The 25,758-nt window shown below is 42.1% G+C and overlaps 1 protein-coding gene across 1 annotated transcript in view; it reads right to left on the reverse strand.

Annotated features, from left to right (window-relative positions):
* LOC146062914 (scavenger receptor cysteine-rich domain-containing protein DMBT1-like) overlaps positions 1-25,758 on the reverse strand; it is a 384,870-nt gene that overhangs the window by 47,386 nt on the left and 311,726 nt on the right. Inside the window, exons 4-7 of the mRNA XM_083174922.1 lie at positions 15,157-15,183; positions 10,700-10,711; positions 10,464-10,620; positions 6,995-7,203 (exon numbers count right to left, since the gene is read on the reverse strand). Of these exons, the coding sequence (XP_083031048.1) occupies positions 6,995-7,203; positions 10,464-10,620; positions 10,700-10,711; positions 15,157-15,183 (405 nt within the window). The remainder of the gene's footprint in view (positions 1-6,994; positions 7,204-10,463; positions 10,621-10,699; positions 10,712-15,156; positions 15,184-25,758) is intronic.

Below are 25,758 nucleotides of genomic sequence, written 5' to 3' on the forward strand. Positions count from 1 at the left end.
TTCATTATATCGTCCAGTGTTAATGGTCTGAGGGTTGTTAATGACCCCCTCCATCAACTGTTCATGTACAGACAAGAGAGTGGATCATTAGAGAGGGCTATGTTGCAGAATGCAGCATGCAGCATGTACCCTGCTCAACCCCCAGCCAATGCTCGTCGACCACACTTGCCGATGCTGGCACCACAAAGGCAAATGTTTAAGGACCTTACGATGTTGGTGGCATATAATTTCAGGGGAAGGGTGAGGATGGAACCAACTAAAATCTTTCCTAGGCCACTAACTTGGTCAGGACCGGACATGTCTTGTTATAAGTGGATATTCATATCAGAGGGTTTTCCTACCAGATCGCTGGGCTGCAATTTGTAGCCTGGACAATTTTTGAGCAACTGCGCATGTGTACTGATCATAGCAGGCATGCGCGAGGCCATCCTGTGATAAAATCCATTATCTTTCAGTGGCAAATGCAGGATTTTCAGAAGGGGGTTTCCAGAGGGGCGGAGCAAAGCATGGAGATGGACATTTAGGTGACCCAGTATATGCTGGGTCAGTTAAAGTATTATAGATAGACCAAATGTATATAAATAATAATAATAATAATTTTAAAAAAAATATATATAAAAATATATATATATACATACATACATACATATACATACATACATACAGGAGCGTCAACAGCAGTGTAGACCCCTGGGTATAGCAATGTATTGGGGCCCCTACCAATCCTCAAGGGGTGGGGGAAGCTTTGATGCCCCGCAGGTGGTAGGGGGTATTATATCAACCGCTCAGCATGTAGGGCCTGGATCAGTAATTTCCACTAATTACCCCTTTACTGCACAGATGGTGGGAGATGGGGTGGGAGAAGGGGGCATTGGGCTGAATGAAGGGGCCCTGATACATAACTTCCAGGGTGGTAGAGGATGTTTAATATGCAGAGGAGGGGTGTATAGTGGAGTGGGCTTATTATTCAGAATTTTCTGGTGGGAGGACAGCTTGCTTGACTGCAGATATCTCCAGTTCCCGGAAATAGATTTCTTATATTATAATGGAATTAAAAACTAGAGAATCCCACATACCAAATGGTATTGGGGACTAGGGGATCAGAGTTCAGGAGGCAGAGCAATCTGCCAATGAGAATATAAAACTACATACCAGGTGTGTGGAGCTGGAGCAGTAACCAGCTGCTGGAAGGCTGATATCTCTGGTTCTGGGAACAGAAGTGACAAGCTTCTAGTGTCCATCAAAGGGGGAGAGTCCCAGCTTTTGGAATATACCCTCAGAAAATGTCTAGGTCAGACAGAACCTGAAATATCTGACTGGGAATAACAATTAACAGGCTTGGATGGGGACCACTGCTTTGAAGTCAGATATCTCTGGTTCCCAAGGGCCGATTTTTACAATTCTTGTACCAATGGAAAGAGGGGACCCTCAACTTTCAGCTGAGAGCCCTTATACTCCTGGGGGGGGGGGTTCTGGGTACTCAGAAACCCCCCCTGCGTGCGCTACTGTCTTTTTTAATTGAAAGCCACTAGCTGATTGACAAGAAGTTGAAGTTTGGGTGGTAACCGGCCATTTTCTGGAAGTGTCACGGCCTGCCCAGGGCAGGCGTGAGACGTCAGCTCCAGCCCCTATTAGCCTGTTTCTATTGTACCAACTGAGTAGGTCCTGGATCAGAAACAGGCTGCACACACTGGAAAATAATTTGATGTTGACTGAGTTGCGAATGGATTTTCAGCTATTCCCCAATCTGCAATATTTTCGCAGACATTTTGCAGCCTTGTACAAGGCGGGATTTCAATTTAGCAGGGTGGGGGCTATCTGATCGCCTCTGCAAATTAGCAGAGAAGTAATGAGGTCTGAATAAACCCCATTGTTACCAAACAACCCACAACTAATTACCAGAAATGTATAGGTTTACTAAACGCACATTACATTTCTCAAACATTTAAATATGGAGAACAAAACTTGTTTTTTTCTACTTAAATGATATTTCATCATTATAATCATTTATGCAAAGTATTATCATTGCAACTTTTTAAAACTCTCATGGCTATATTGAGAGTTGAGACTGTCCTGTGCATCATTACTGTACATACTCTCTTATTTACTTATTTATTTACAGTTTCGGTACTTGTGTACTAGCACGGCGCCCATCGCATCGCAGACCATAAGGCATGCGATGGTATGCGATGCGATGTTGCGCGATGGCAGCCGATGTTATACAATTTTAAATTGTATACCATCGAATTGTATGGCATTGTATGCCATTCTATCGCATATACAATGTTATGCGATTTAAAATTGTATAAACACTCTAAAGGGTTTTCCCATGTTAAAAGTGGCCCCTATAAGATAATTAAACGTCTTGGGTGCTTACTATGTTAAAAGCACCCCCACTATCAAAGGCAACCCGAAGCGTGGCGAGCGGCGATGGTACGCATCCTACGATCTTTTCATAGCCCCACTATCCACGTCGGCGTGGAGCTGATCTTATATAGTGTGGCGAGCGCAGCGAGCCACTGAGCCCGAAGCGTGGTGAGCGCAGTGGTTGTAGTGACAAGGAGACAACTGGAATGGATGACTGGATGTACAGTAAGATGTTTATGTCAAAGTATGGGAAGGCAACCATTCAATGAAATAGACATCTGCTTTTGGTGTCTATGGCCTGGCTGAAATATAATATTAATGTCAAATTGGGAGAAAAGTAAAGACAATAGGGCCTGCTTATTAAAGTACTAAACTGATTGAAGGTACAATATATTATCATGTAGATGGCTACCAAAAAATTTGAATCTTTAAAGAAAGTAGTTAAAAGCCAAGCACTGTTTTTCTCCCCAAATGTGTTGTTTATCATGGCAGGAAGAAATGTCTAAGAAAAACGAGAGGGAGTTCCTCGTTGGAGGACAGCCCTCATGACAACTTAAAGAAAAAAATAGGGACAAATTTGATTATTTCAGGACTGGGGGAGAAACAAAAAGTTACAGTATAAGGCTTTAAGGAAATGGTTTATTAAGGGCACTTTGTACTAGACCTTCTTTGTTAAAGACATAATAGGGCCATAAGGGATTAATTAATTAAATTTTATTCATACAGTAGTTTGCAAACCTGAAAAAGTATTATACAGTTTTCAAAAACAGGCCAGTACTGTATATGGACACTTGTACTTTTTCTGGATATATTTGGATAACTGCAGAATAATGTACCCAATGAATGCAATGTAGCCTAATTTACAGTAGCACTTTTTAAGTTTACAACAAAGTTTACCTATTTAAGATGATAGAGCATAGATAGACCAAGGTGAGAATAAAGGCCTCAAAGAAAGAAAAAATGAACACATCATCAAGTTACATTAGATGGCCACAGAATCAAACAGGAGATCCTGGACAATCACTAAGGTGTTGAAGCGTTGTAGAGGCCATTGGGGTTAACAAGGTATTTGTAGTTGCTGATTTCAGTCCAATGTAATAAGCTGGTACCATTGTGGTATTAGGATTTTTCACAGGTCTGAAATGTGTTACATGAATGAACTTTCTAACTTTTAATTCCTATAAGAGAAAACATTTCTTTTCCCAAAGAGACAAGTTTCTCCCCTAGTGTCTACGAAATGGATTTGGTAAAATCTAACAAGGTACGTATCATATATTTTCAGTATAACCAAACACACATAGTAAATACAATCTGTTGCAAATAGCTAATCAGCCGTCAAAAGTATATATCTCTCTGCAAAGCAAAGTTTTAACCATACATCACTCACTCATATAAACACAATAACAATTTATTTCTATCTTACCAGCTTTATACTGTAGTATAAATATTTTTGATTGTGGCCACTGTCCCAAGGGTTTATACATAAATAAGAGTTAACTGGTGCGCAATATTGCAGATGGTATTTGCAGTAAACTTGAGAGGATAGCTAGTTGATAATCAATATACAGATGAAATTCTCATTTTAAGAAAGGGGTTCTGTGCCTTTTCATATAAGTACTTTTACCAGAATGTAAACTAACTCCCAACAAATTATTAGGGCAAGCCACCTTGCCTAAAAGCGAGGTGAGCGAAACAAGCTTCACAAGGGTACATGGTACACCAATTGGGGTCACATATGATGAAACATAAAATTACACTCCAAAAAGTACTAAAAACTGAGCTTTTTTGTGTTGACCATTTGCATATTGACCTTTGACCCTGTTGACTATTTGTACCTGTTGATCTTAGACATGGTTAACTTTTTTTTTACTGTTGAACTATTGACCCTGTCCACCTTACGACCCATTCGACCTTTTGCATGTTGACCATTTCGGGTCTACCTATTGATGGTCTATCTGTAACCTTTGGATCTATTATGTCACACCCCAGATAAAGTTGGTGGATGTCAGTAGCCAAAGTGGAGGCCTAACCTAAATATACTTTAGAATGTAAAAAAGTAAAAAGTTGTGCTCCGATTTCTCCCATAAAGGTGAAGCCCCAGCAAGAGCTTGATGGAGATTAGGGAGATATTGTAAATTAATTTAGTCCTATAGGATTTTTCATGTGAGATTAGAGGTTGCATCTGAAACTGTAGACAAATCTGCTGTCAAGATGATGGATTAGACACTTTAAAAACTAGATTAACCTGGAGAGTATCCACACAAAAAATGGAAATCTAGCAGTTCATATTTAAGCTGGGCTTGGTTCAATTCCTGTTTTTCCAAAGGCCATACCTAAAAGTAAACTAGATCAATATTTGAATTTGACTTCCCTGCAGGCTCTAAACGGGTCCAGTATATACTGTCATGCTGCATGAGGATTTGAAGTATCCTGGACCCAACGTATCCTGGTTTAGCACTACTAACCAGGAGGCACAGAGTACAATGGACTCCCCAGTGCGAAAAACTGGGTGTTACCTGGAACCCACAGGTTTTGTGCCTGCAAATTAGCACTGAGTGAATGATGGCGTTGGAACTGAAACAGCAAAGGATATCAGAAAGAACTGCAGAGACACAGACACTATCAAGAAGCACCCAGTAGACCAAGCCAGTCTGGTATACTAGAAGTCTAGAAGTTGAATAATTAGTAGACTCAACTGCTCCTGCGCCATAGGCATATTTCATGAAGAATATACAAATTCTAGTGAGAACGAGCAGGTTTAAACAATCCATCTAGGACAAAGTAACCCTGTGATTGACCCAGATGAATCACCTGACCAACAAAGGGGCTTGGGTCATCCTTGTAACATTGGCAAGATGGTGGCCCACTGCGGAGTAGTTAAAAAAAGTCTCAAAATGCCATCATATGCCCTCAGAGCCACATTTCTCAAAAAATGTGCTTTTTGGCAATGAATTACAGTAATTTCTCTTAAATTATGGTGTGAGATTCCCTTCACCTATGCTAAATAAATTACTTGGGTGATCTCTGTGCTTTGTGGTAGAGGTCATATAATGTAGCAATAGGGAAGTAAGATATTCAGCATTATTTATTTTTATTTGTGGATTATAACATGTAGAGCTTCACACATAGGGCCCGATTCAGACCTGATCACACGGCTGCAAATTCACATGGCGGGCGTATATCAATGAACTGCGAATGCATATAGGCCGCAATGCATGTGTGCGGCCCTTAGCAGTGATGAGTTCCTGCAACTTTTTCTCTTTACTGGCTGTTCACAACAAGTGATTGACAGGAAGTAGGCACCTGGGGGTGGTAACCCACTGTTTAGTGGGAGTGCTAAGAAAAATGTAGGCGTGCCCGAAAACAATGCTGCAGTGCTGCAGCCCATAAGTAAAAACCACCACTGGTGGCAGAACAGCCTGGCAGTTGACCAGGGACCAGTGGTGTAACAATAGCCCTGCAGACCCCGTGGCAGCAGGGAGGCGCTGAGTAAAGTGTGGGTGCCGGGGATCTGCGGGGCTATTGTTCCACTCCTGCCTTACCCCAGATGTCGCTTGCCTCCTCTAACCGGGACACGCAGATCCAGGGCTATTTTTGTGCAGGCTCCAGCAGGAACTGTGGCCCTTATTCTAGTTCACTCTTTCTGACAAAATATTTCTTAGATGGACAAAACCATGTGCACTGCAGGTGCAGGTGTTACTTGTGCAGAGATAATTAAATTTGGGTGGGGTTTTACACCTGCCTCACCTGCAGTGCACATGGTTTTGTCCATCTAAGAAATATTTTGTCAGAAAGAGTGAACTAGAATGAGGGCCACAGTTCCTGCTGGAGCCTGCACAAAAATAGCCCTGCGCAGATCTACTTCTCTGTGATGACCAGTCCCGGCGCTTCTACTTGCTCAGCTCCTGCTATTATGAAAAATCTTGTTCACAAAATATCCGCCCCCTTATAGCAGACCAGTTTTTTGGATGCTAGAGGAGGCCGCCGCCCAAAAAAATGGTCTGCTCTAAGGCGGCTGACATTTTGTCTGGGGGATTTTTCATAATAGCAGGAACTGATCCAGGAGAAGCGCCGGGACTGGTCACCGCTGCGTGTCCTGGTTACAGAGGTGGCGGCTGTGGCGACAATGGGGGTAAGGAGGGGGGGTGTTAACTTTTCAGGGGGAGGGGGGTGTTAACATTTCGGGGGGAGGGGGGGGGCAAAAATTCCCGGGCGGTGGGGCACTATATTTGTAGTTACGCCACTGCCAGGGACTCACATAGCTGAAGAACAAACTCCAGCTACAAGAAGGAGGACACTGAATAAAGGACACGCTGCTGTGGTGCATGTGATAGAGGTTTAGGACATTTGGGGCACACAGGGACATGCAGCTAAAATGCTGTGGGTGACCACATGAAGATGCTTAGGGCATTTTAAGCACACTGGGCTATATCATCCAATAGTATGAGGTGTGGGGGGGGGGGGGGATTTATTGCCTTTATCCGGTTGATGGAAATGGTTTTGTCCCTGCTGCAAAGGACCTTAATATGTTTTGTCTATTAAATCTGGTTCCACAATCTAGATTCCGTATAACAGTAAATAAATATGACCTAATCAAACAACCATATCACCTAATGATAATACAAACCATTTTTTGCGGACATTGCAGAAAACACAGCCAAGAAGCCAGTGCTCTGTACAGAAGAGTCACTTATGAACTCGATGCTCATGATGTTAGATGAGGAGTAGAAATTGCTGTCTGGAGGGTTGCAGATCCTTGCCAACTGAGGAGAGTACTCAGGAATCCCATCATATATAGTCACCCAGTCATAGTTACAGTAGGGGTTAGTTTCCAGGCTGCACATATAAAGAACATTTTAATGAAAATATATTGAAATCACTTAAGTAATCCAATCTTCCCTATATTATTGGTTTCTTAACTAATATATTTGTTTCTTTTTAAACAATAAGAGAAACCCAGAAAATAAAATGATTATGTGCAAGAAATACAGAATATAAAATGGGTCGTACATGAGGATTGCATGCAGAGAGGTTTACACAATGAATGGGTAACATACATCACAGTACAGATTTGGTCACCATCAACTTGCAAACAAGTCACGGTTACTGTGACTCGTTTGCTACATTAAGTGTGTCCACAAATGTGGGTGGGCACATGCATATGCATTTTCTTCATTAAAATCATTCAAATTAGTTATGACTTACAGTAGCATGGCACACTGTGTATAATTGCTGCTGCATTCAAATACATTGTGGCAGGTGATTACATGCAGGATGAAGGATGATTATACGCATGATAGCCTCTGGCAGAACCATTTGCCAGACATCCAGAGTAACCAGAGGGATAATCCCCATACACACTACCTGACCACAGCCGTTATTTTATTTATTTATTTACAGTTTCTTATATAGCACAGCAGATTCCGTTGCGCTTTACAATATATAGTTAACCATATGGGCTGTGCACCGTAAGTGGACGATATTGTCCGCACACTGAACAGTATCAGCCACCATTACCATTCAGTGACAACACCTGGACCCACTAAACATGCAGGTCACTTGGCTATATTGCCATATTGACCTGCATGTTTGGTAGACATCAATCTTCGTTAAGACGTACTAAAGCACGTATTGGTAATGATACTGATTGACCCCATTTGACAATATTGTAAACATATAGGGCCAGATGCACTAAGCTTCAAAAGGGATAAAATGGAGAGTGATAAACAACCAATCCACATACTATTTGAAGGTGGGGATCGGGACTCCCGAAAAGGGGGCGTGGCCTCACGGGATGTGATTAGTGCTGTTTATTAATTTTTATTTTTGATTCTTTTCTATTCTCTTTTGCACCAATAAAATATTTTTTCAGAGAACACTTTCCCAAGGAAATCTTTTAGATTTAATATTATATATGGGTTGGTCAGCAGACCTTATCTGTATAGAGTGGTTTTTAATGTTTTATTCACACAGGATCGTATATATGGGTGCTTATTTATCATTATATGGTGATTGTGATGCAATAATTTCTAATAATGCACACGATTGATATACATAATATATTTTTTTAACCAAATTTTGTCTATGGACTTGCCAATGAATACACGGTACACAGGAGATGATTAGCGAGATGATGGTGGTATAATGTAACATATACTTTAGCACATCAGCATGAGGATGGCTGGTGATATTAACAGATGTATGTTGGTTGTTTACAGCGGTCGCCATGGAGCCGCCGATGCCGCCGGGGTCGCATCACTTCTGGATGACGCAATACACTTGAACAGAAGTTGATGGAGTCCCTGGACGGCCGGACGGAGCGGGCACCGAGCATGGGGGTACAGCTCAACGGGCGGTAAGTTTATGCACTTGATTGTATTCTGTGTTTAGGTATAAATATGCTGCACAGTGTGTATTTGTGTTGGTCCTGAGGAAGCGGATTCGGTCCACAAAACTTTGACATTAAAGGATGTGGTTTTCACGCTTGTTCATTTGAAGCTGACAGTCTCCTGAGTGCCCTCTTGGTATGCGTTGGATATTTGGGGTGCGAACCCTAAGGACAAGGCACCGGGGGCAAGTTACTTCCCAGACATTGGGAGCAGAGTGCCGGGGTGTTGTATGGATATATATATATGTATATATATATATATATATATATATATATATATAGGCTGTTTTCACTGTAACAATGAAGACAGGAGGCTGCACTCTCAAAAAGTAGTCAAAGTGTTATTGAAAAATCATAGTGAAGCAAAAAAAGTCAGTGTAACTTGTCAACAGTTTCGGAGCTTACGCTCCTTCATCAGGACAGCTGACTGCATAACTAGAACAAAAGGTGAAGTGCAGTGTCAAGACAGCTTATGGTGTCATCACTCCATAGTGATGACACCATAAGCTGGAGTGATGACACCATAGGCTGTCTTGACAAAGGGTCGTTTGGGACTCGAAACGTCGACTATGCTTGAAGATTTTAATTAATATGGATTCAAGAATTGCCTTTTAACAGTTGAAGAAGTCTGGTGAGTGCGCTCTGTTGTATCAATAACCTATTTGGATATATATATATATATATATATATATATATATATATATATATATAAAAGCAACCAATGCTATCAATTCTCCTGAATTTGTGAGGCTTACATGGCTTATATTCATTAGTTGAGGCAATATTTATAAAGTCACTGTGTAGTTACCAGTCCCGCTTTGTGATATAAAAGTCTCCTCAATCCCTCTTTATTACAGTGCAGTTCTCCCTAATGCAAGGGGTGTACTTCCAGGTACTGTGACGTCAGCAATTCACAGGTCTCAATAGTGTGGAGTCAGAGACTTAGCCAGTGTGGTTACCAGTGGTGACCGGACTGTGTGGGTCTCCAATACGCATTTCTACGCCTAATGTGTTAATCTGCGGCTTCCTCACATCTGAATTTAGGAGAATTGATAGCATTGGTTGCTTATATATATTATATATTATATATATATATATATATATAATATATATTATATGACGCGTTTCCCCGCCTCTTAGTGTGTCAGCGGCTTCATCAGATGATGAAGCCGTTGACACACTAAGAGGCGGGGAAACACGTCATCAAAGAGATGCTTTGAATGATTAGATGTGCACCATTAGGTTTTTTTAACCATTTATATATTACTGGCCGGTGTTTTCAATTTTATAATTGATCAAATATTGTGATAATTGTCTAAATAAATTTGCATTTTGTTTTTAGTATAATATTATGTGGTTATACAGAAGTCTGATGCTAATACAGATGGTCCAAAGCTGCTGCAGCAGATAGAGGCGGAATAGAGAAGCCAACAATAGGTGTCTATTACATTTTTTTATGGGCATGGCATCCAGCACTCTGGGCATGCTCCCCCTAGGCCCCCCACATTGCGGGCCTGTGCAAAGAAACTGCATCCTATGCTAATGACAGCTGGCCATTGCATACATCTGTGAGGACATGGCTTTTGCACAATACAAAGAAGATTGATTTTTCTTGCATACATGGGGTAACATACACAGTCTATTAGTCCTCATAATAAAACAGCAGCTGTGCTTTGTGTGTGCCATAAAAGTCATTTCTTAAACTTACTTAAAATGAAGGAATGACAGCTGCACGTAATATCCTTCGGGGACACGTATGTCCCACGTACAGCGAGCAAAAGGAGGGTATTGGTTGGGGAAGAATGGGCTTGTTATATTCCCAGACATTTGAGTCAAGAGACCACCACAGTTTGTGTTAGACCAACCTGTAATTACATGAGAAATATACATTATTGCACTGTTTAGAAGACAGTCTGGCAAAGGATAGAGGAATAAATGACCTACCTGGGGAAACATCTGTTATATAATGAGAAAAAAGAAAATGGTAAAATGTATATTAATAATGGTATTTAACACTTTCTTATTATAATAGCATAAAGTATAGAGGGATAAAATACCTACTTTGTGTAAAACCTGTTAAATAGGGAGATGGAAAAAATGTTTAGATTTATATTGTCTATATTATAAAGAAATGTATTTAACACTTTGTTATTAGAGTATACAGCATAAAGGATAGAGGCATACATTATGGGTATGCAGTCAATTTACCGATGGTCAAAATACCGACAACCATTGGCGGACAGTCAAAAGACCAACACATTATTCAGACATGGTCAGAATGCCACCAAAGTTGGGAAATCATACTGAACCCACATTATGTACTGTACCTTGGGGTATATTTATAACAGTGACACCTATCATGACATTATAGCACTTCCAGATTTGCCTCATCACTGTGGCAAAGTAGGAAGGAACAACGTCAATATGCATGAACGTCTTGTCCACTGCAGAGGGAAAGTGTCCTCTGGCAATCGACGTGCATCAGCTTAGCACTGGTGTGTTGTGTCTCCCTGACTGCCTGGCTCCACTGGGCATGTGCAAGATCTCCAGGTACTTGTGTACTAGCACGGCACCCATCGCATCGCAGACAGTAAGGCATACGATGGTATGCGATGCGATGGCAGGTGATGTTATACAATTTTAAATTGTATACCATCGCATTATATGGCATTGTATGCCATTGTATCACATATACAATGGTATGCAATTTAAAATTGTATAAGCACATTAATGGGTTTTTCAATGTTAAAAGTGGCCCCTATAAGATAATTAACCATGATGGGTGCTTACTATGTTAAAAGCACCCCCAACGGCACCCCCACTAACAATGCCAACCCGAAGCGCGGCAAGCGCGGCGGTACGCGTCCTCCGTCCTTTTCATACTCCCACTATCCACGTCGGCATGGAGTTGATTTTATATAGTGTGGCCACCGAGCCCGAAGCGTGGCGAGCAGATGCGGAACACATGTAAAGTAATACGCGTGCGCTCGCAACGTTTTGTGCTCGGGGACTCGCTGCGCTTGCCACACTATATAAAGTCAACTCCACGCCAACGTGGATAGTGGGGGTATGAAAAGGTCGGAGGACGTGTACTGCCGCCCCTTGCGAGCTCGCTGCGCTTGCCACGCTTCGGGTTGGCGTTCATAGTGGGGGTGGCGTGGGGGTGCATTTAACATTGTAAGCCCCCATTAGGGTGCTTATACAATTAAAAATCATATAGGGGGCTTATACAATTTAAAATCGCATCGGTGTGCATCGGGTGTATGGCATGCGATGCGATGCCATTATATGTCATACGACTTAATATCGTGGGCGCCATGATAATACACAAGTACCGAACTCCAACCTAGAGGCTAGGAAATCTCCATCCTCTGAGCCCGTCCCCTTCCCCAGATGGCATCAGACTGTCAATCACTAACAGTCTGATGCCATAGTGGTGTAGACCCCCTAATGTTGTAGACCCATTTTGCTCATGCACAGTACAGGTCTGGCGCATACACAAAGCACCAAACATAAATACTTTGCTGCAGGAGCTCTAACTTTTACCATATCTGAATGAGAACCCTAGTGAATTTCTGCATAAATGGACAATGGGGTGTATTCAATTGATGAATAGGTCAGAAGGGGTACTGACCTATTCAGTGCTCACTGTTTTTTTCAGCATGTCGGAATGTTCTGACCTGCCAAAAACCAGATGGATTGACTTAATAGCCGCCAATCCACGTGCTTTTGACAGAAACACAGCCAAAACCGAAAGGTCATATTTCGGGCAATCTCAATCCAAAATCAAAAGATGTTGGATTGAGGCGGGGAGGACGAAGGACAGTGCTGTCCTCCTGCCTTTCACCTCCTGTACCCTCCCACTTCCTCCTGCACCGACCTCTCCTGCGGCTGGGCCAGATGAGAGCAGCTCACCCGCCCCTGTCCCAGCTCCAGCTACCTCCCACCGCCTTCTGCAGCTGTGCTCACCTGGTCCCCAGGCCGGCCGGGTGAGCATCAATCAGCGGCCAAATTAGACATCCGGATTTGGCCGCTGCATTGAAAAATGGGTGCTGGATCCATTCTATCAAAATAATTTCAGATTGGATAAGGCATCAATTGACTATACTACATAGTGTATTTCAATTATTCCACTCACAGAATAACTGGAATATCACAAATGCATATATTGGACCAGATTTAATAGCCTCCGAATTCGGTGGTCATGTGGGATGCCGGCCGAACTAAAGTACAAGGTTTTTTTAAAGGGGCAATCATTTACAAGGCGTGGTTTTGTCTTGTAAATTACAACCCCTAAAGGTCAAAGCAACACTAATGAGGTTGAGCCAGAGGATTTCCCAAATGGCAACCTTTTAAATGCAGTACTTTTTTCATTATTTTGTCATTTTAATTCTTAAAATTTATATGTAAAAAACAAAACCTGTAGTTGTACTTATTGTGCCTGTAAAAATAACAAAAACATTAGTTTTTTCTTAATTGATTTAGGATATTTTACTGTGTAGACTGTAAGATATTATGCCAGTTACACTTATCAATTGCAAAACATGAACTTTATCTCATATTACAAATTTTTTATTTTGATTTATGAAAATCATGCTATTCAAAAAAATGGTGAGACAATGCAATGTACAAATAAAGTATAATTTTAACTTTATTTATCCTCCGGGTACTCCAGTTTCCTCCCACAATCCAAAAATATACAGGTAGGCTAATTGGCTCCAAACAAAATTAACCCTAGAATGTCTGTGTGAGTGTATATGTGGTAGGGAATATAGAGTGTAAGCTCCACTGGGGCAGGGACTGATGTGAATGTTCAACTATACTCTGTAAAGCGCTGCGGAATCTGTGTGCGCTATATAAGAAACTGGAAATAAATAAATAATAAATAAATATTAGGGAAGTTGTATGTCCAATTTTTGAGCTAGGCGTTCTTGTACTGTATGGTTAAGAAGAGGAATGTACAGTATCAAAAAATGGTGACAATTGCTCTTATCCTTAGAATATGGAATGCTAGTTATACAATATTCCTGTTATTTTTTCTCTTTTTTATAGTCCTTAGACTCTTATTACTAGAGACAGGATTATATGCAACATAAAAAGCTTGAAATATGCATGCAAATATGCATGAAAAATACTTAAAATATGCATGAAAAGTGTAAAAATAGAAAAAAGTAATTTTGAACTTTCTTATTTAAAAATCAGCATACAATTAGTTGCAATAAACCTCAAAAATAGGCCCACAACATCTGCAGATGTCTATTGCTATACAAAGGATTTTTTTTTTCTTCCTGGCTGCTACAGCAGACTGCAGCGTCCAAAGCTCTTCTTGCATCAACTACACGGACCCTCATCTCCAGCGCCGATGGATCACATGTCAGCATAGCGTGTGAGGGCGGCGCAGTGGAATGATTCCTCCCTGCTCCGCATACTCACAGCATTTCCTAGTCGCCGCTTGATATCACAACCCTTCTGCCCGCCTCCTCTGCTGCAGAAGTCTGTCTCTTGGTATAAAGTCCCAGGCCAGGGGCAGGCAAAGGTTCAGGAGCTTCGTAATGGCATCCGCCCGACTGACTTTTATCACCATGGATTGGCAGCCTAGAGCAGTGTCAGACATATCGTACATCCAAGGTTCCCCACTCTGTGCACATATTGTCCCAGCCTGCACACTCTACCACTACCTGGCCAGCAGCAGCAGGGCAAAGCAGTGCTGTAACTCGCGGGTGGGAAGAGGGCTGGGCCTAAAATATGCACCAATACTAGATTTTAGGTAAAATATGCAATAACCAGTGAGAATGGGCAAAATATGCAAATGCATATGCAAATATGCAAATGCATATAATCCTGTCTCTACTTATTACAAATCTGTGTGGTGATTTGATTTTAGACTATATGCTAGCTGACACATTTTGAAGATTATGGGGGCATTCAATCCAGGGTTATGACTGTCGGTCCATTCCGATAGCCATGACCCTGGCCCATTTTCGTTTTCCTCGACTGCATATCGGCAGGTGGGATGCAATGTCCCGCCTCCCGATCGGCAAAAAGGGGGCGTGGCCGTGAGATACGGCTGTGGATTGTCAAGATACAGCTGTGATGTCGACAATCCATGGTTATAAATGTTCACTGGCAGGGTGTGCAAATATTGTATCTTCACAGTCCCATTTAACTGTTTTACTTTAATTTTTTTTATTTTTAATCTGTTAAATGCACAAAATAGTACACATGCATTAAATATACAGAAGTAGAGTATGTTTAAGAGGGAGAGTGTGTTATCTTGTTATATTCAAAGATTTAATAAAACATGCAATTTTACATGATCTTTATCAAACCTTTGCATATAACAGTATATACAGTATTTTTTTATTTTATTTTTCGATTTACAAAAATAATACATTGCTTACCTTGTATTACCTCTGTAGTGGCACCTGCTTAAAAAAAAATAAGAAAACAAAAGTCAGATTGTATTAACATAAATGCAGCTCACTAAAACAAAAAGTGTTGATGCACTGCGCTGCTATTAATAAGGTGTTATAGACCGCCTGCTGGACAGAAAAGATGAAGCCGGACACACTGTTTATAATTACACTATTTTATGAAAATATCAAAAATCATACAATTTAATACATAAAAATTAATATTTTAAAAATAGATACAACAAATGGCTTTAAAAAATAGGGCTATATGTTAAGCAACACTATGAAATTCATATCAATGGAGTCTCCAATTATTTAGGATATAATACCCCAAATGGATTTCTTTGTTTTAGCAGCAATATAATGACAGGTATAGGAAGCAGCAGTAAGATACATAATAGCCTCGGTGTTTAGGGCGGTTTAGTGAGCCGGTAATTGAATATAAAGCCAGTCCATTAGCACATCACACAGATAATGATGTCGGTCGGGGGACTCCGGGTAATGATACGCCGTATGGCTGGCGGTTGATATAATTGCTGCTCACTTCAGTGACGGCCGGGATCTCCCTCGCTCAGCTTGTTTTGTGGAGCGGATGGTGCACAGGGAGAAGCCCGGTTGGATGCGGTCACTGTTGATGGGGGAACTTTCTCCAAGCTGCTGCCATGGTATTGTAGCAGGGTTTTGTGGAGGCGTTCGGTGCATGTGAAGATACGCCGGCTGAAAACAGTTTTCGGAGATCCTGGCAGTTTTCGGAGATCCCAGAGCCGTCACTGACGTGAGCAGCAACTATATCAGCCACCAGCCGTGCGGCGTATTGTTACCTGGGGTCCCCCAATCGACATCACTGTCTGTGGAGATATTTCACCAACTCACAGCTAGACGGGGCAGCACGCTCCAGAGACTCCGATAACTACTAACAGCTGCACAGTAAGCCTCCAGCGTTACGGCGCATCACGCTCCGTGAGTATCAAGGACAAAATATAATACTCTGCTTTTTGCCGGTGACTAACCCTACAGCCTTAATAACTTTTCTTGCGTGTTATCCTACATGCTAATGGACTGGCTTTATATTCAATTACCGGCTCACTAAACCGCCCTAAACACAGAGGCTATTATGTATCTTACTGCTGCTTCCTATACCTGTCATTATATTGCTGCTAAAACAAAGAAACCCATTTGGGGTATTATATCCTAAATAATTGGAGACTCCATTGATATGAATTTCATAGTGTTGCTTAACATATAGCCCTATTTTTTAAAGCCATTTGTTGTATCTATTTTTAATATATTAATTTTTATGTATTAAATTGTATGATTTTTGATATTTTCATAAAATAGTGTAATTATAAACAGTGTGTCCGGCTTAATCTTTTCTGTCCAGCAGACGGTCTTTAACACCTTATTAATAGCAGCGCAGTGCATCAACACTTTTTGTTTTAGTTTTCTTGTCTTTTTGGTGAGTTTGCGGTGAACTCACTTGATGCCTGCTGCAGCTGATTTACAATTTATGGAACACCATTAGTGTTCAGTTATACTAATTTTAAACAAGCGCCAGGACTGTGAAGCCAGGTGGGGGCTTTTAAACCTCCACTCTACTACACTTCTTTTTTCTTTTTTCTTCTATATAAATGCAGCTCACGTTATTTAAATGAATTGTTAGATTGCATAAAAAAAAGACATGACTCTATCAAGTAAGGCAACTTGTGATTTCTAGTTGTGTTGCTGCAGAAAAGGGAAACTTTTTCAAACATAGGGGCAGAGGTATTAAGCCTGGAGAAGAGATAAACTGGAGATAAAATGGAGATCAGGGAAAAGGAGATAAAGCACCAGCCAATTAACTGTTTTGAAAATTACAGTTTGGAGTTAATTGGCTGGTGCTTTATCTCCTTTTACCTTATCTCCACTCTATCTCAAGTTTATCTCTTCTCCAGGCTTAATACATCTGTCCCAACATTTGCTGCATATTTTCTGTTGGCCATGAATTTGCATTTTTACTGCTTAAATTATTGCTGTTTAAATACATTTTATTGACATTTTATTGCTCTTAGATAAAATACATGCATTTCAAACAAAAATATTTATAACAAAATATGTTTACTGATAGAAACTTATACAGAATAGTGTGGCCATACTGTATGTATTTTAAATGGTCTAACAGAACATAACTAGCCTAGTGATCATAGTAAAACTGGACAACTGTGCTAACCAATTTTATTTTTTATTGTTTTATTTATTAACTGTTTCTTATATAGTGGAGCGTATTTCGTTGCGCTTAATGATATGTAGGTTAATCACAGTGTAGGGTTACAGAGACTTCAGAGTTTATAGAGGAAATTTAATATTGAAGAGGGGATGTTGCCCATCGCAGCCAATCTGATTTTTATATATTATCCTCTGGAAGGCGCTAAATAAATAAGTAGTAGAATCTAATTGGATGTTATGGGCAACATTCAGTCTGCAATAGAACTCTCAATTTAGTAACTTTACCACTATGTGTCCTGGTACATGATAAGGATGCATGTTATGCTGCCCATACACTTGTGCGATTACTTTCGATGCGATCTCGGGTTAGATTTCCCTTGAAGCTCAGCATTTGATAAATCGCATGAAGAAAGCATTTTAGTGCATTTGCATTTTTCTTTCGATCATGCAATTTATCGAATGCACCATTCGATAAAAAAGGGTGGGTGGAAGAGGAGGGGCTAGGAAGTGACCAGAACTCTTCAAGAATCGCACGTCGCCATTTAGAAAAATCGCATGCGCACAAAACAGCATTTGACCGCACATACAATTCAAGAATTATTATGTGCAGCACATAAGACCGTGAGACGCGACATTCGAGCGGCGTGCCCGCGCATCGCGTCAAATGGTACACATTTTGTGCATACAATCATTCCATTTCTCGGCCAGAAGAGGATAAAATTTAAGGATTGTACACAATATCTCACAAGTGTATGGGCAGCATAAGTTATAACAAAGTGAGCAAATTTACAGCTTTATGATTGTTTCCACTTTTCTTACACATTTTAATTTTTTTTTCACTTATAAACTACCAAATCTCCTTACTGTTTGTTACTCTTTATTTATATAGTAATAGTACCACCATATTGTAATGCTGCACTGCACAGAGAATATTTAGTCATACATGAGTCCATAACACTTTGGAGTTTATAGTCTAAATCAGTGGTCGAAGTGGGGCGGTATACGGGGGTATGCCATACCGCCACTTTAATCTGAAGCACATATTGTGCTTTTGTAATACCCCTGTACAACGGGGCAGTCTGGCAGGGGACGTTGATGGACAGGGGGGTGTCCGAAGGTGCGCACTATATTCACTCTTTACTTTTCCATACCCCCACTTCAAAATTTCCACTTCGACCACTGGTTTAAATTATATACAGTATGACAGAAAATAAACAAAAGTCAATGTTGTCAACAGCCAAATGTGCATGACTGTGTATTTGGACTGTAGGAGTAAACCAGAACACCCAGAACAAATGTCTAAACACAGAGGAATAGAATAAAGCCTTGGCACCTGGAGCAGGCTCATAGTACCTCAAACACACATTTACACACCCATAGGCGTGCGCAGCACATTTTATTAGGGGGTGCACTGTCAAAGCGGTGTGCCTAGCACCACCTATTGGGCATGTCTAACACCGCCATTGGGTCTGTCTAACACCGCCAATCAGGCATGCACTTACTACAATATAAAACGTCTGTCATCCACACCATTATATTCTGCCTATATCTTCTAATTACACTGTGTAACAGTACATGCAAATAAAGTCAAAATCATATCTGGATGACACAGATATGTAGTGATATGACAATGGTGTAATACAATTAATAATGCAAAACGCACATAATTGATTGATGGGCACTTATTTTAATGGAATACAGGTCTAAAAAGCAAAAATCTTTGGTAAAAGGTATTGCTGGTATTACTAGCAGCAATAAGTGTGGGGGTGGGGGCTCAGCATTAGGGGGTGCCTGTGCACCCTTAACACTCTATGTGCGCACGCCTATGTACACACCATTAAAACCATTCTTTAAGAACCCATAAATAGCTCCCTGAGAATCTATTTACCTACTGTATTCCACTCCATACCCCTACCATTCCAGGCAGCACTCAATTACACTTTTATCCACTCTGTCAGCTCCCATAAAGTCCTTCCCACACTGAACCAATCAACCAATTTACCTTGTAACACTACCACACAGCACCTAATAACATCCCCCTTGTTAGCATTGATTAACCCATTTATTAATCATAAACACATTCACTTACCCTGTCATCACTCATTACCCTCACCTTGCCCAGACAAATCCCCCCCCACACACACATGTGTATTCATTATTTATTACCAGTTATTAATATAGAGCACACATATTCTGCAGCGCTTTACAGAGAATATTTGAACATTCACATCAGTCCCTGCCCCAGTGGAGCTTACAATCTATATTCCCTGCCACATGTACACGCACACATTAATTCTATGGCTATTTATGTTGGGATCCAATGAACCTATTAGTATATTTTTGGATTGTGTGAGGAAATCGGAGTAAATCCATGCAAGCACGAGGAGAATATGCTAACTCCACACATACACATACAGTATCCTCCTCCTGCTGGCAAATCCATGGGAGTCATTTTGATTTTATACGCACTACAACCAATATTTATTTCCGTTGTGGCATAAAAGTAATACAAAATGTTATTTTGAATAAAGAGCTGCTCAAAATGAGATGTGTTGACACACCAGACACATTCACATGCCAGGTATGGGTGTGTCCCTGAGCGCTCAGACACGTGGATTTAGCAGCAATAGAATGGGAGCTACATATGTATTAGCCAAGGGCATCTGGAGCCTTTAATCAGGCCCTGTTGGGGGAGGTAAGAGGCCCACATTGGTTGGAGACACGACAGGTGAATATGGGTTGTTAAGAGACAGAGAGGGGGATGCTTTAAAATCCGCACCCCAGCTCCGCCCCCTATCGCCGCACTTCGCATTCATAATTAACGCATATGCACTAACATATGCTATAATTATTGCAAAGGACAGCTCTTGCGTTAAGAGTTGTCCTTTGCGATAGAGTCAGCGGGTCCCATGGGGACTTGGCGGCACTCCCCTCCCTCCCCAGTAGCGCACGCAGGGGGGGTTTCTGGGTACCCAGAAACTTCCCCAGGAGTCTAAGGACCATAGGATAAAAGCTGAGGGTCCCCTCTTTCCATGGGTACAAGAATTTTAAAAATCGGCCCTTGGGAACCAGAGATATCTGACTTCAAAGCAGTGGTCCCCATCCAAGCCTGTTAATTGCTCTTCCCAGTCAGTTATTTCAGGTTCTGTCTAACTTAGAGTTTTTCTGAGGGTATATTCCAAAAGCTGGGACTCTCCCCCTTTGATAGACACTAGAAGCTTGTCTCTACTGTTCCCAGAACCAGAGATATCAGCCTTCAAGCAGCTGGTTACTGCTCCAGCTCCACACACCTGGTATGTAGTTTTATATGCTCGTTGGCGGATTGCTCTGCCTCCTGAACTCTGATCCCCTAGTCCCCAATAACGTTTGGTAGGTGTGATTATCTGGTTTTTAATTCCATTAAAATCTAAGAAATCTATTTCCGGAAACTGGAGATATCTGCAGTCAAGCAAGTTGTCCTCCCACCAGAAAATTATGAATAATAAGCCCACTCCACTATACACCCCTCCTCTGCATATTAAACATCCTCTACCACCCTGGAAGTTATGTATCAGGGCCCCTTCATTCAGCCCAATTCCCCCTTCTCCCACGACCTTGATTGCTGACACAAGCACAGATTGGAATTTAAAATTGAAGAATCAGATCGACCTGTACCAGAGGGAGTTGACCAAATTTAAACGGGAAAAGCGCAGAAAGGTGCAGATGGACTATGAACAGAACCGGGTTTATCAATGGCTAAGCACAGCAGGGCCACAACCGGCACCATATGCTCATAACCGGCAACGCAGAGAAAGATACAAGCGGGCCGAGTTTGATGGCACTAGCACGTCTGCCAGCGATACAGATGGTCAACAACCCACAACCTCCAAGAAATTGACCCCTTTAGGGGTTACGACCCGAGCGGGACCAAAACCACTCGGGGCAAGCGGAGGTGGACGCGGCGCGGCGGCCAAAGCAAAAGGCAAAGCAAGCCAGAAAAACAGCCGCAAGTAAAGAATCTGGTCTTCAATTTGTCAAGCACACAATTGAGTGAGTATGAAACAGCGGTCCTGTCAAAAGGACTATCTTTTATTCCAAGCTTTATGTTTAATGACTTTGAATGGAGAGTGGATAGCTACAAGTTTGGGCGATCCCTCCGTTTAAAAGAATTTTTTAGTGACACATCATCGGTCACTGCCACAACCAGTGATATACCAAGTCAAGTTAAGCGATTACAGCCCAAGTCTAGATTTGATCCCCCCAGCGCTAGCCCCTCCATTAAGGCTTTTAGCCGTATGATGGATGCTGTCGGCAGCTGTGACTCTGTTGACAGAAAAAATATCCCTAATTTACCTAAAATGGAAAGAATGGCCTTACAGGATCTACAAAAAAGGTCTGACATTATAATCCGTAAGGCGGATAAGGGAGGCGCAGTGGTGGTGCAGGACTTATCGGACTATCTTTTTGAATGTCGTAGACAATTAAATGATGCGGAGGTGTATGAATTATTGCAGCATGACCCCACTGTCCCTTATAAGGCTGAATTGGACTCTCTCATTAAGATAGCAGTGGACAATAAGACTATTTCACCAGACCTGGGTAAAGCCCTAATCACAGATTTTCCACTGATGCCAATGTACTACACCTTGCCCAAGGTGCACAAGAGACTGGAGAGGCCTCCTGGCAGACCCATTATATCGGCCAGGGGGTCTCTCTATCAGGTAGTCTCAACTTACTTAGATGCATTGTTAAATCCTTGTGTACAATCTACTAGGTCCTACCTCAAGGACACCAACATGCTGCTTGCTTGCTTACAGAATCTGGGTGATCTCCCTGACAACGTGATCATGTGCAGCGCCGATGTGGTGGGGCTGTACACATGCATTCCCCATGATGAGGGTATGAGTGCCGCCAGAGTTCTGTTGCAAGAATCAGCAGCTTATGTGGGTCCTGAGCAGGACTTCTTTTTCCAGTTATTACATCTTGTGTTACATCGTAATTACTTTTACTTTGATGGTAAAATATATCGCCAAAGGCTTGGCGTGGCGATGGGGTCCAATGTGGCCCCTTCCTACGCCAATGCCTATATGAACATGGTTGATAAGAAACTCATCTATGAGACAACTTATGTGGGGAAGGTGCTTTTGTACCTCCGCTACATAGATGATCTCTTGATATTTTGGTTGGGCAGCAAGGAAGAACTCTGCAGTATTCTTGATACTCACAATCAAAGCAACTGCCCAGCAAAGTTGACATACAATATGAGTACACAGGATGTTAACTTTTTGGATGTAAAAATCAGCTTGAGAAACAACAAACTGCAAACATCCATTTTTGTAAAAGAGACAGACCGCAATACTCTGTTGAGGTATGAGAGCTGCCACCCTAAGGCGCTACGTTATGGCCTCCCATACTCACAGATGTTGCGTGTCAAAAGGATCACAAGTGACGAAGAACAAACAAAAAGGGACTTAGACATCATGCAGGATAGATTTGTTGAGAGAGGCTACAGGAAGGAGGACTTAGCAGCCACTAAACAAAAAGTGTTAGGAATGTCTAGGGAAATGGCCCTTACATCCAACAAAAAGAAAAACAATGACCCAGACCAACAACTTAAAGATAGAATTCCATGGGTTACACAGCATGCGGCCAACAGTGAGGTTCACACTAAAAGAGTGAAATCACTGTGGCCTATAGTCTCCTCTGACAGGGAACTAAAAAGCTTGTACAATAAAAAAATCATGCCAGCGTACAGGAGGGGCAGGAATCTTGCTGATATGCTGGTCAAGGTAGATGTGACTGAGCTCACCAAGAGACCATTAGCTAGCCATTTTTTAACCCGCCCTAAGGGGTGTTATAAATGCATCGGGTGCACCACCTGTAGAGCCATGCTTGTTGGGAGCACAGTCAGTCATCCACACACAGGTCGTAAAATACCTATTAAACACTCTGTGACATGCTCCACTAAGTACGTGGTTTATGTTCTGTCTTGTCCATGTGGTTTATATTACGTGGGCAAGACAGAATGCCAATTTAAAGATCGCATGGCAAACCACAGGTCATCTATCCGGCAGGCTCTCAGCACAGGTACCAGCGACCAGCCAGTCACAAGACACTGCGCCCTCTTAAAGCATAGCTTGGCAAGCATAAGATTCAAGATCATCGATCACATTCCCCAAAGTGTCAGAGGTGGCAATAGGGGTAGGAAACTGCTACAAGCTGAATCCAAATGGATTTTTGTTTTGGACACCTTGTCGCCAAGGGGGCTGAACGAGCAGCATGGGCTGCAGAGCTTTTTGTGACCATACTGTGGCAAAAGCCCTAACTTATATTTACTCTATGTATTAAGCTCTGATAGCCGTGAAGTTCGTGCACCCCTAATGGCGATCAAAGGGGGTCTCCTTGGTTACACTGGTAGAAGTCAATTAAAGGTATCTCACTAACCAAAGTACTAGTATTACATTGAGATTGTGCCTATAATTGCGAAAACAAAGTATTTATATAAAGAACTGTGCGACTTCCCAGTGTACAAATGTATTTCCAGCGTAACATATGTTGTATATGTATTTTATGGATTTTATGCATTTTTTCACTTTTTTTCACTTAATTATGTGTAAACACAAGTGATATGGCAGTTCGCTGCCTCTTAAATGGCTTATATTAAGCCTCTTAATCAGGTTTTTACATTTCGGTTTGTTGTTTTTGTTTTAGATATATCACCATGGAGACGGCGCACCACGGCGCCCAGAGCGAGGCTTGGCTGTGAGCTGCGGGTCACGATGTGGGGCGACGACTGATGACGTAGCGGGCAACTCCTGGACGGAGTACGGCGTGCCCAACATGACGTCATTGGCGGAGCGACGCACGTGGAGGTGGCGGGAGCCGGACCTGGCGATGGACGCCGTAGGTGAGCTTTCCAGGTGAAGTGTGTTTTGATTAGGGGGCGGGTTCTGTCTAGATGTTTAAATATGTGCACTTGTACTTACACTGTTGATCCCTGAGGACGGGCTAGACCCGAAACATGTTGGATCGTGTTTGAATAAAACTTCACGTTTTTCATCACTAAGAAAGCCTGTGAGTGCCGCCTATTTGTATCTACTGTCTGTAAGGGTGGAATATCCCGTCGTGGAAGGCACCGGGTATTACTGCAATATTCAGCAACGAGTGCCGGGCAGCAAAAAGTCTATATATATATATATATATATATATATATATTTATTATTATTATTATTATTATTATTATTTATATACATTTGGTCTATCTATAATACTTTAAATGTCCCGGCATATACTGGGTCACCTAAGTGTCCATCTCCGTGCTTTGCTCCACCCCTCTCTGGAAACCCCCCTCTGAAAATCCTGCGTTTGCCACTGCTCCCTTACCCGGCGCTGCTGCTGCTGCGCCGGGCTCTCCTCCTCCCTGCACCAGGAAGAGGATCAGTGCAAGGAGGAGGAGGTCACAGGTCCGGGCAGCACAGCTCTGTGGTGCCCGGACACAGGTGAGAGGGGGGGGACGATGCGGGGCGGCGGGGGTCCGTGCGGGGATGCAGTAGGTCGGTGCGGGGCGGTGGAGGGTTGCGGTAGAAGCCCATAGGCTTCTATGGGGCATCGCCAGATTTTTCTGGCGATGCCCCCCGCCACGGTAACCCAGCAGGGGAAGCTTGCAGCATCCCAAAATGCGGTAAAAACCCTGATAACGGGGTTTTTACCGCATTTTTAGCTTAGATAATCTCCCCCAGAGGCATATACATGAGGGGGCTTCATTTTCTTCTACACTCTGATGCCGCCTCCTCCTGTAGCATCTTCAATAACTGCTGTAAGGGAGTGTCAATTTTGTGGGGGTCATTATTTATTGACAGCAGGAGGAGCGCCGGGGACGCAGACAAGTAGATTTGCTTGTCCCGGCATCATTGCAGCAATTGCCCCTGCACTTCCCTGGCCCCCACACTTACTTAGCACCTCCAAACCACCATGGTGTCTACGGGGGCTATTGTTACGCCACTGCCCATCGCTTGTGTGACAATAACTGCTGTTGCTCAAAGGCCCCTAAATTGTGAGACCATGGTCCGCTGCCCAGTGTACCTCTACATTAATAAGGCCCTGTTGAGCAACCTCACGTTACTTTTCAAAACAAAGGGGTGCCCCATGCCTCTGGCCAAGTTGTTATAATGGAAAATAAGGATTTTTCATCACACCCTGGTAAATTAATATGCATAAAGAGTTTAAAATGTAACTACACATAGTTTACTATCGAATTAAGACTGTTACATATTGATCACCTTTATTTGAATCAGTGCCTATGTAGTAGAAATCTGTTTAAAAACAAAGAGACAATAAGCAATGGCATTAAAACCAGTCATGTCCACCAGGATGGCAAACATATTTCAAATTCACTTACATTTTCTTCTT

This window comes from Crinia signifera, chromosome 3, assembly GCF_055691185.1.
Source record: "Crinia signifera chromosome 3, ASM5569118v1, whole genome shotgun sequence".
In the NCBI taxonomy this organism is placed as follows: Eukaryota; Metazoa; Chordata; class Amphibia; order Anura; family Myobatrachidae; genus Crinia; species Crinia signifera.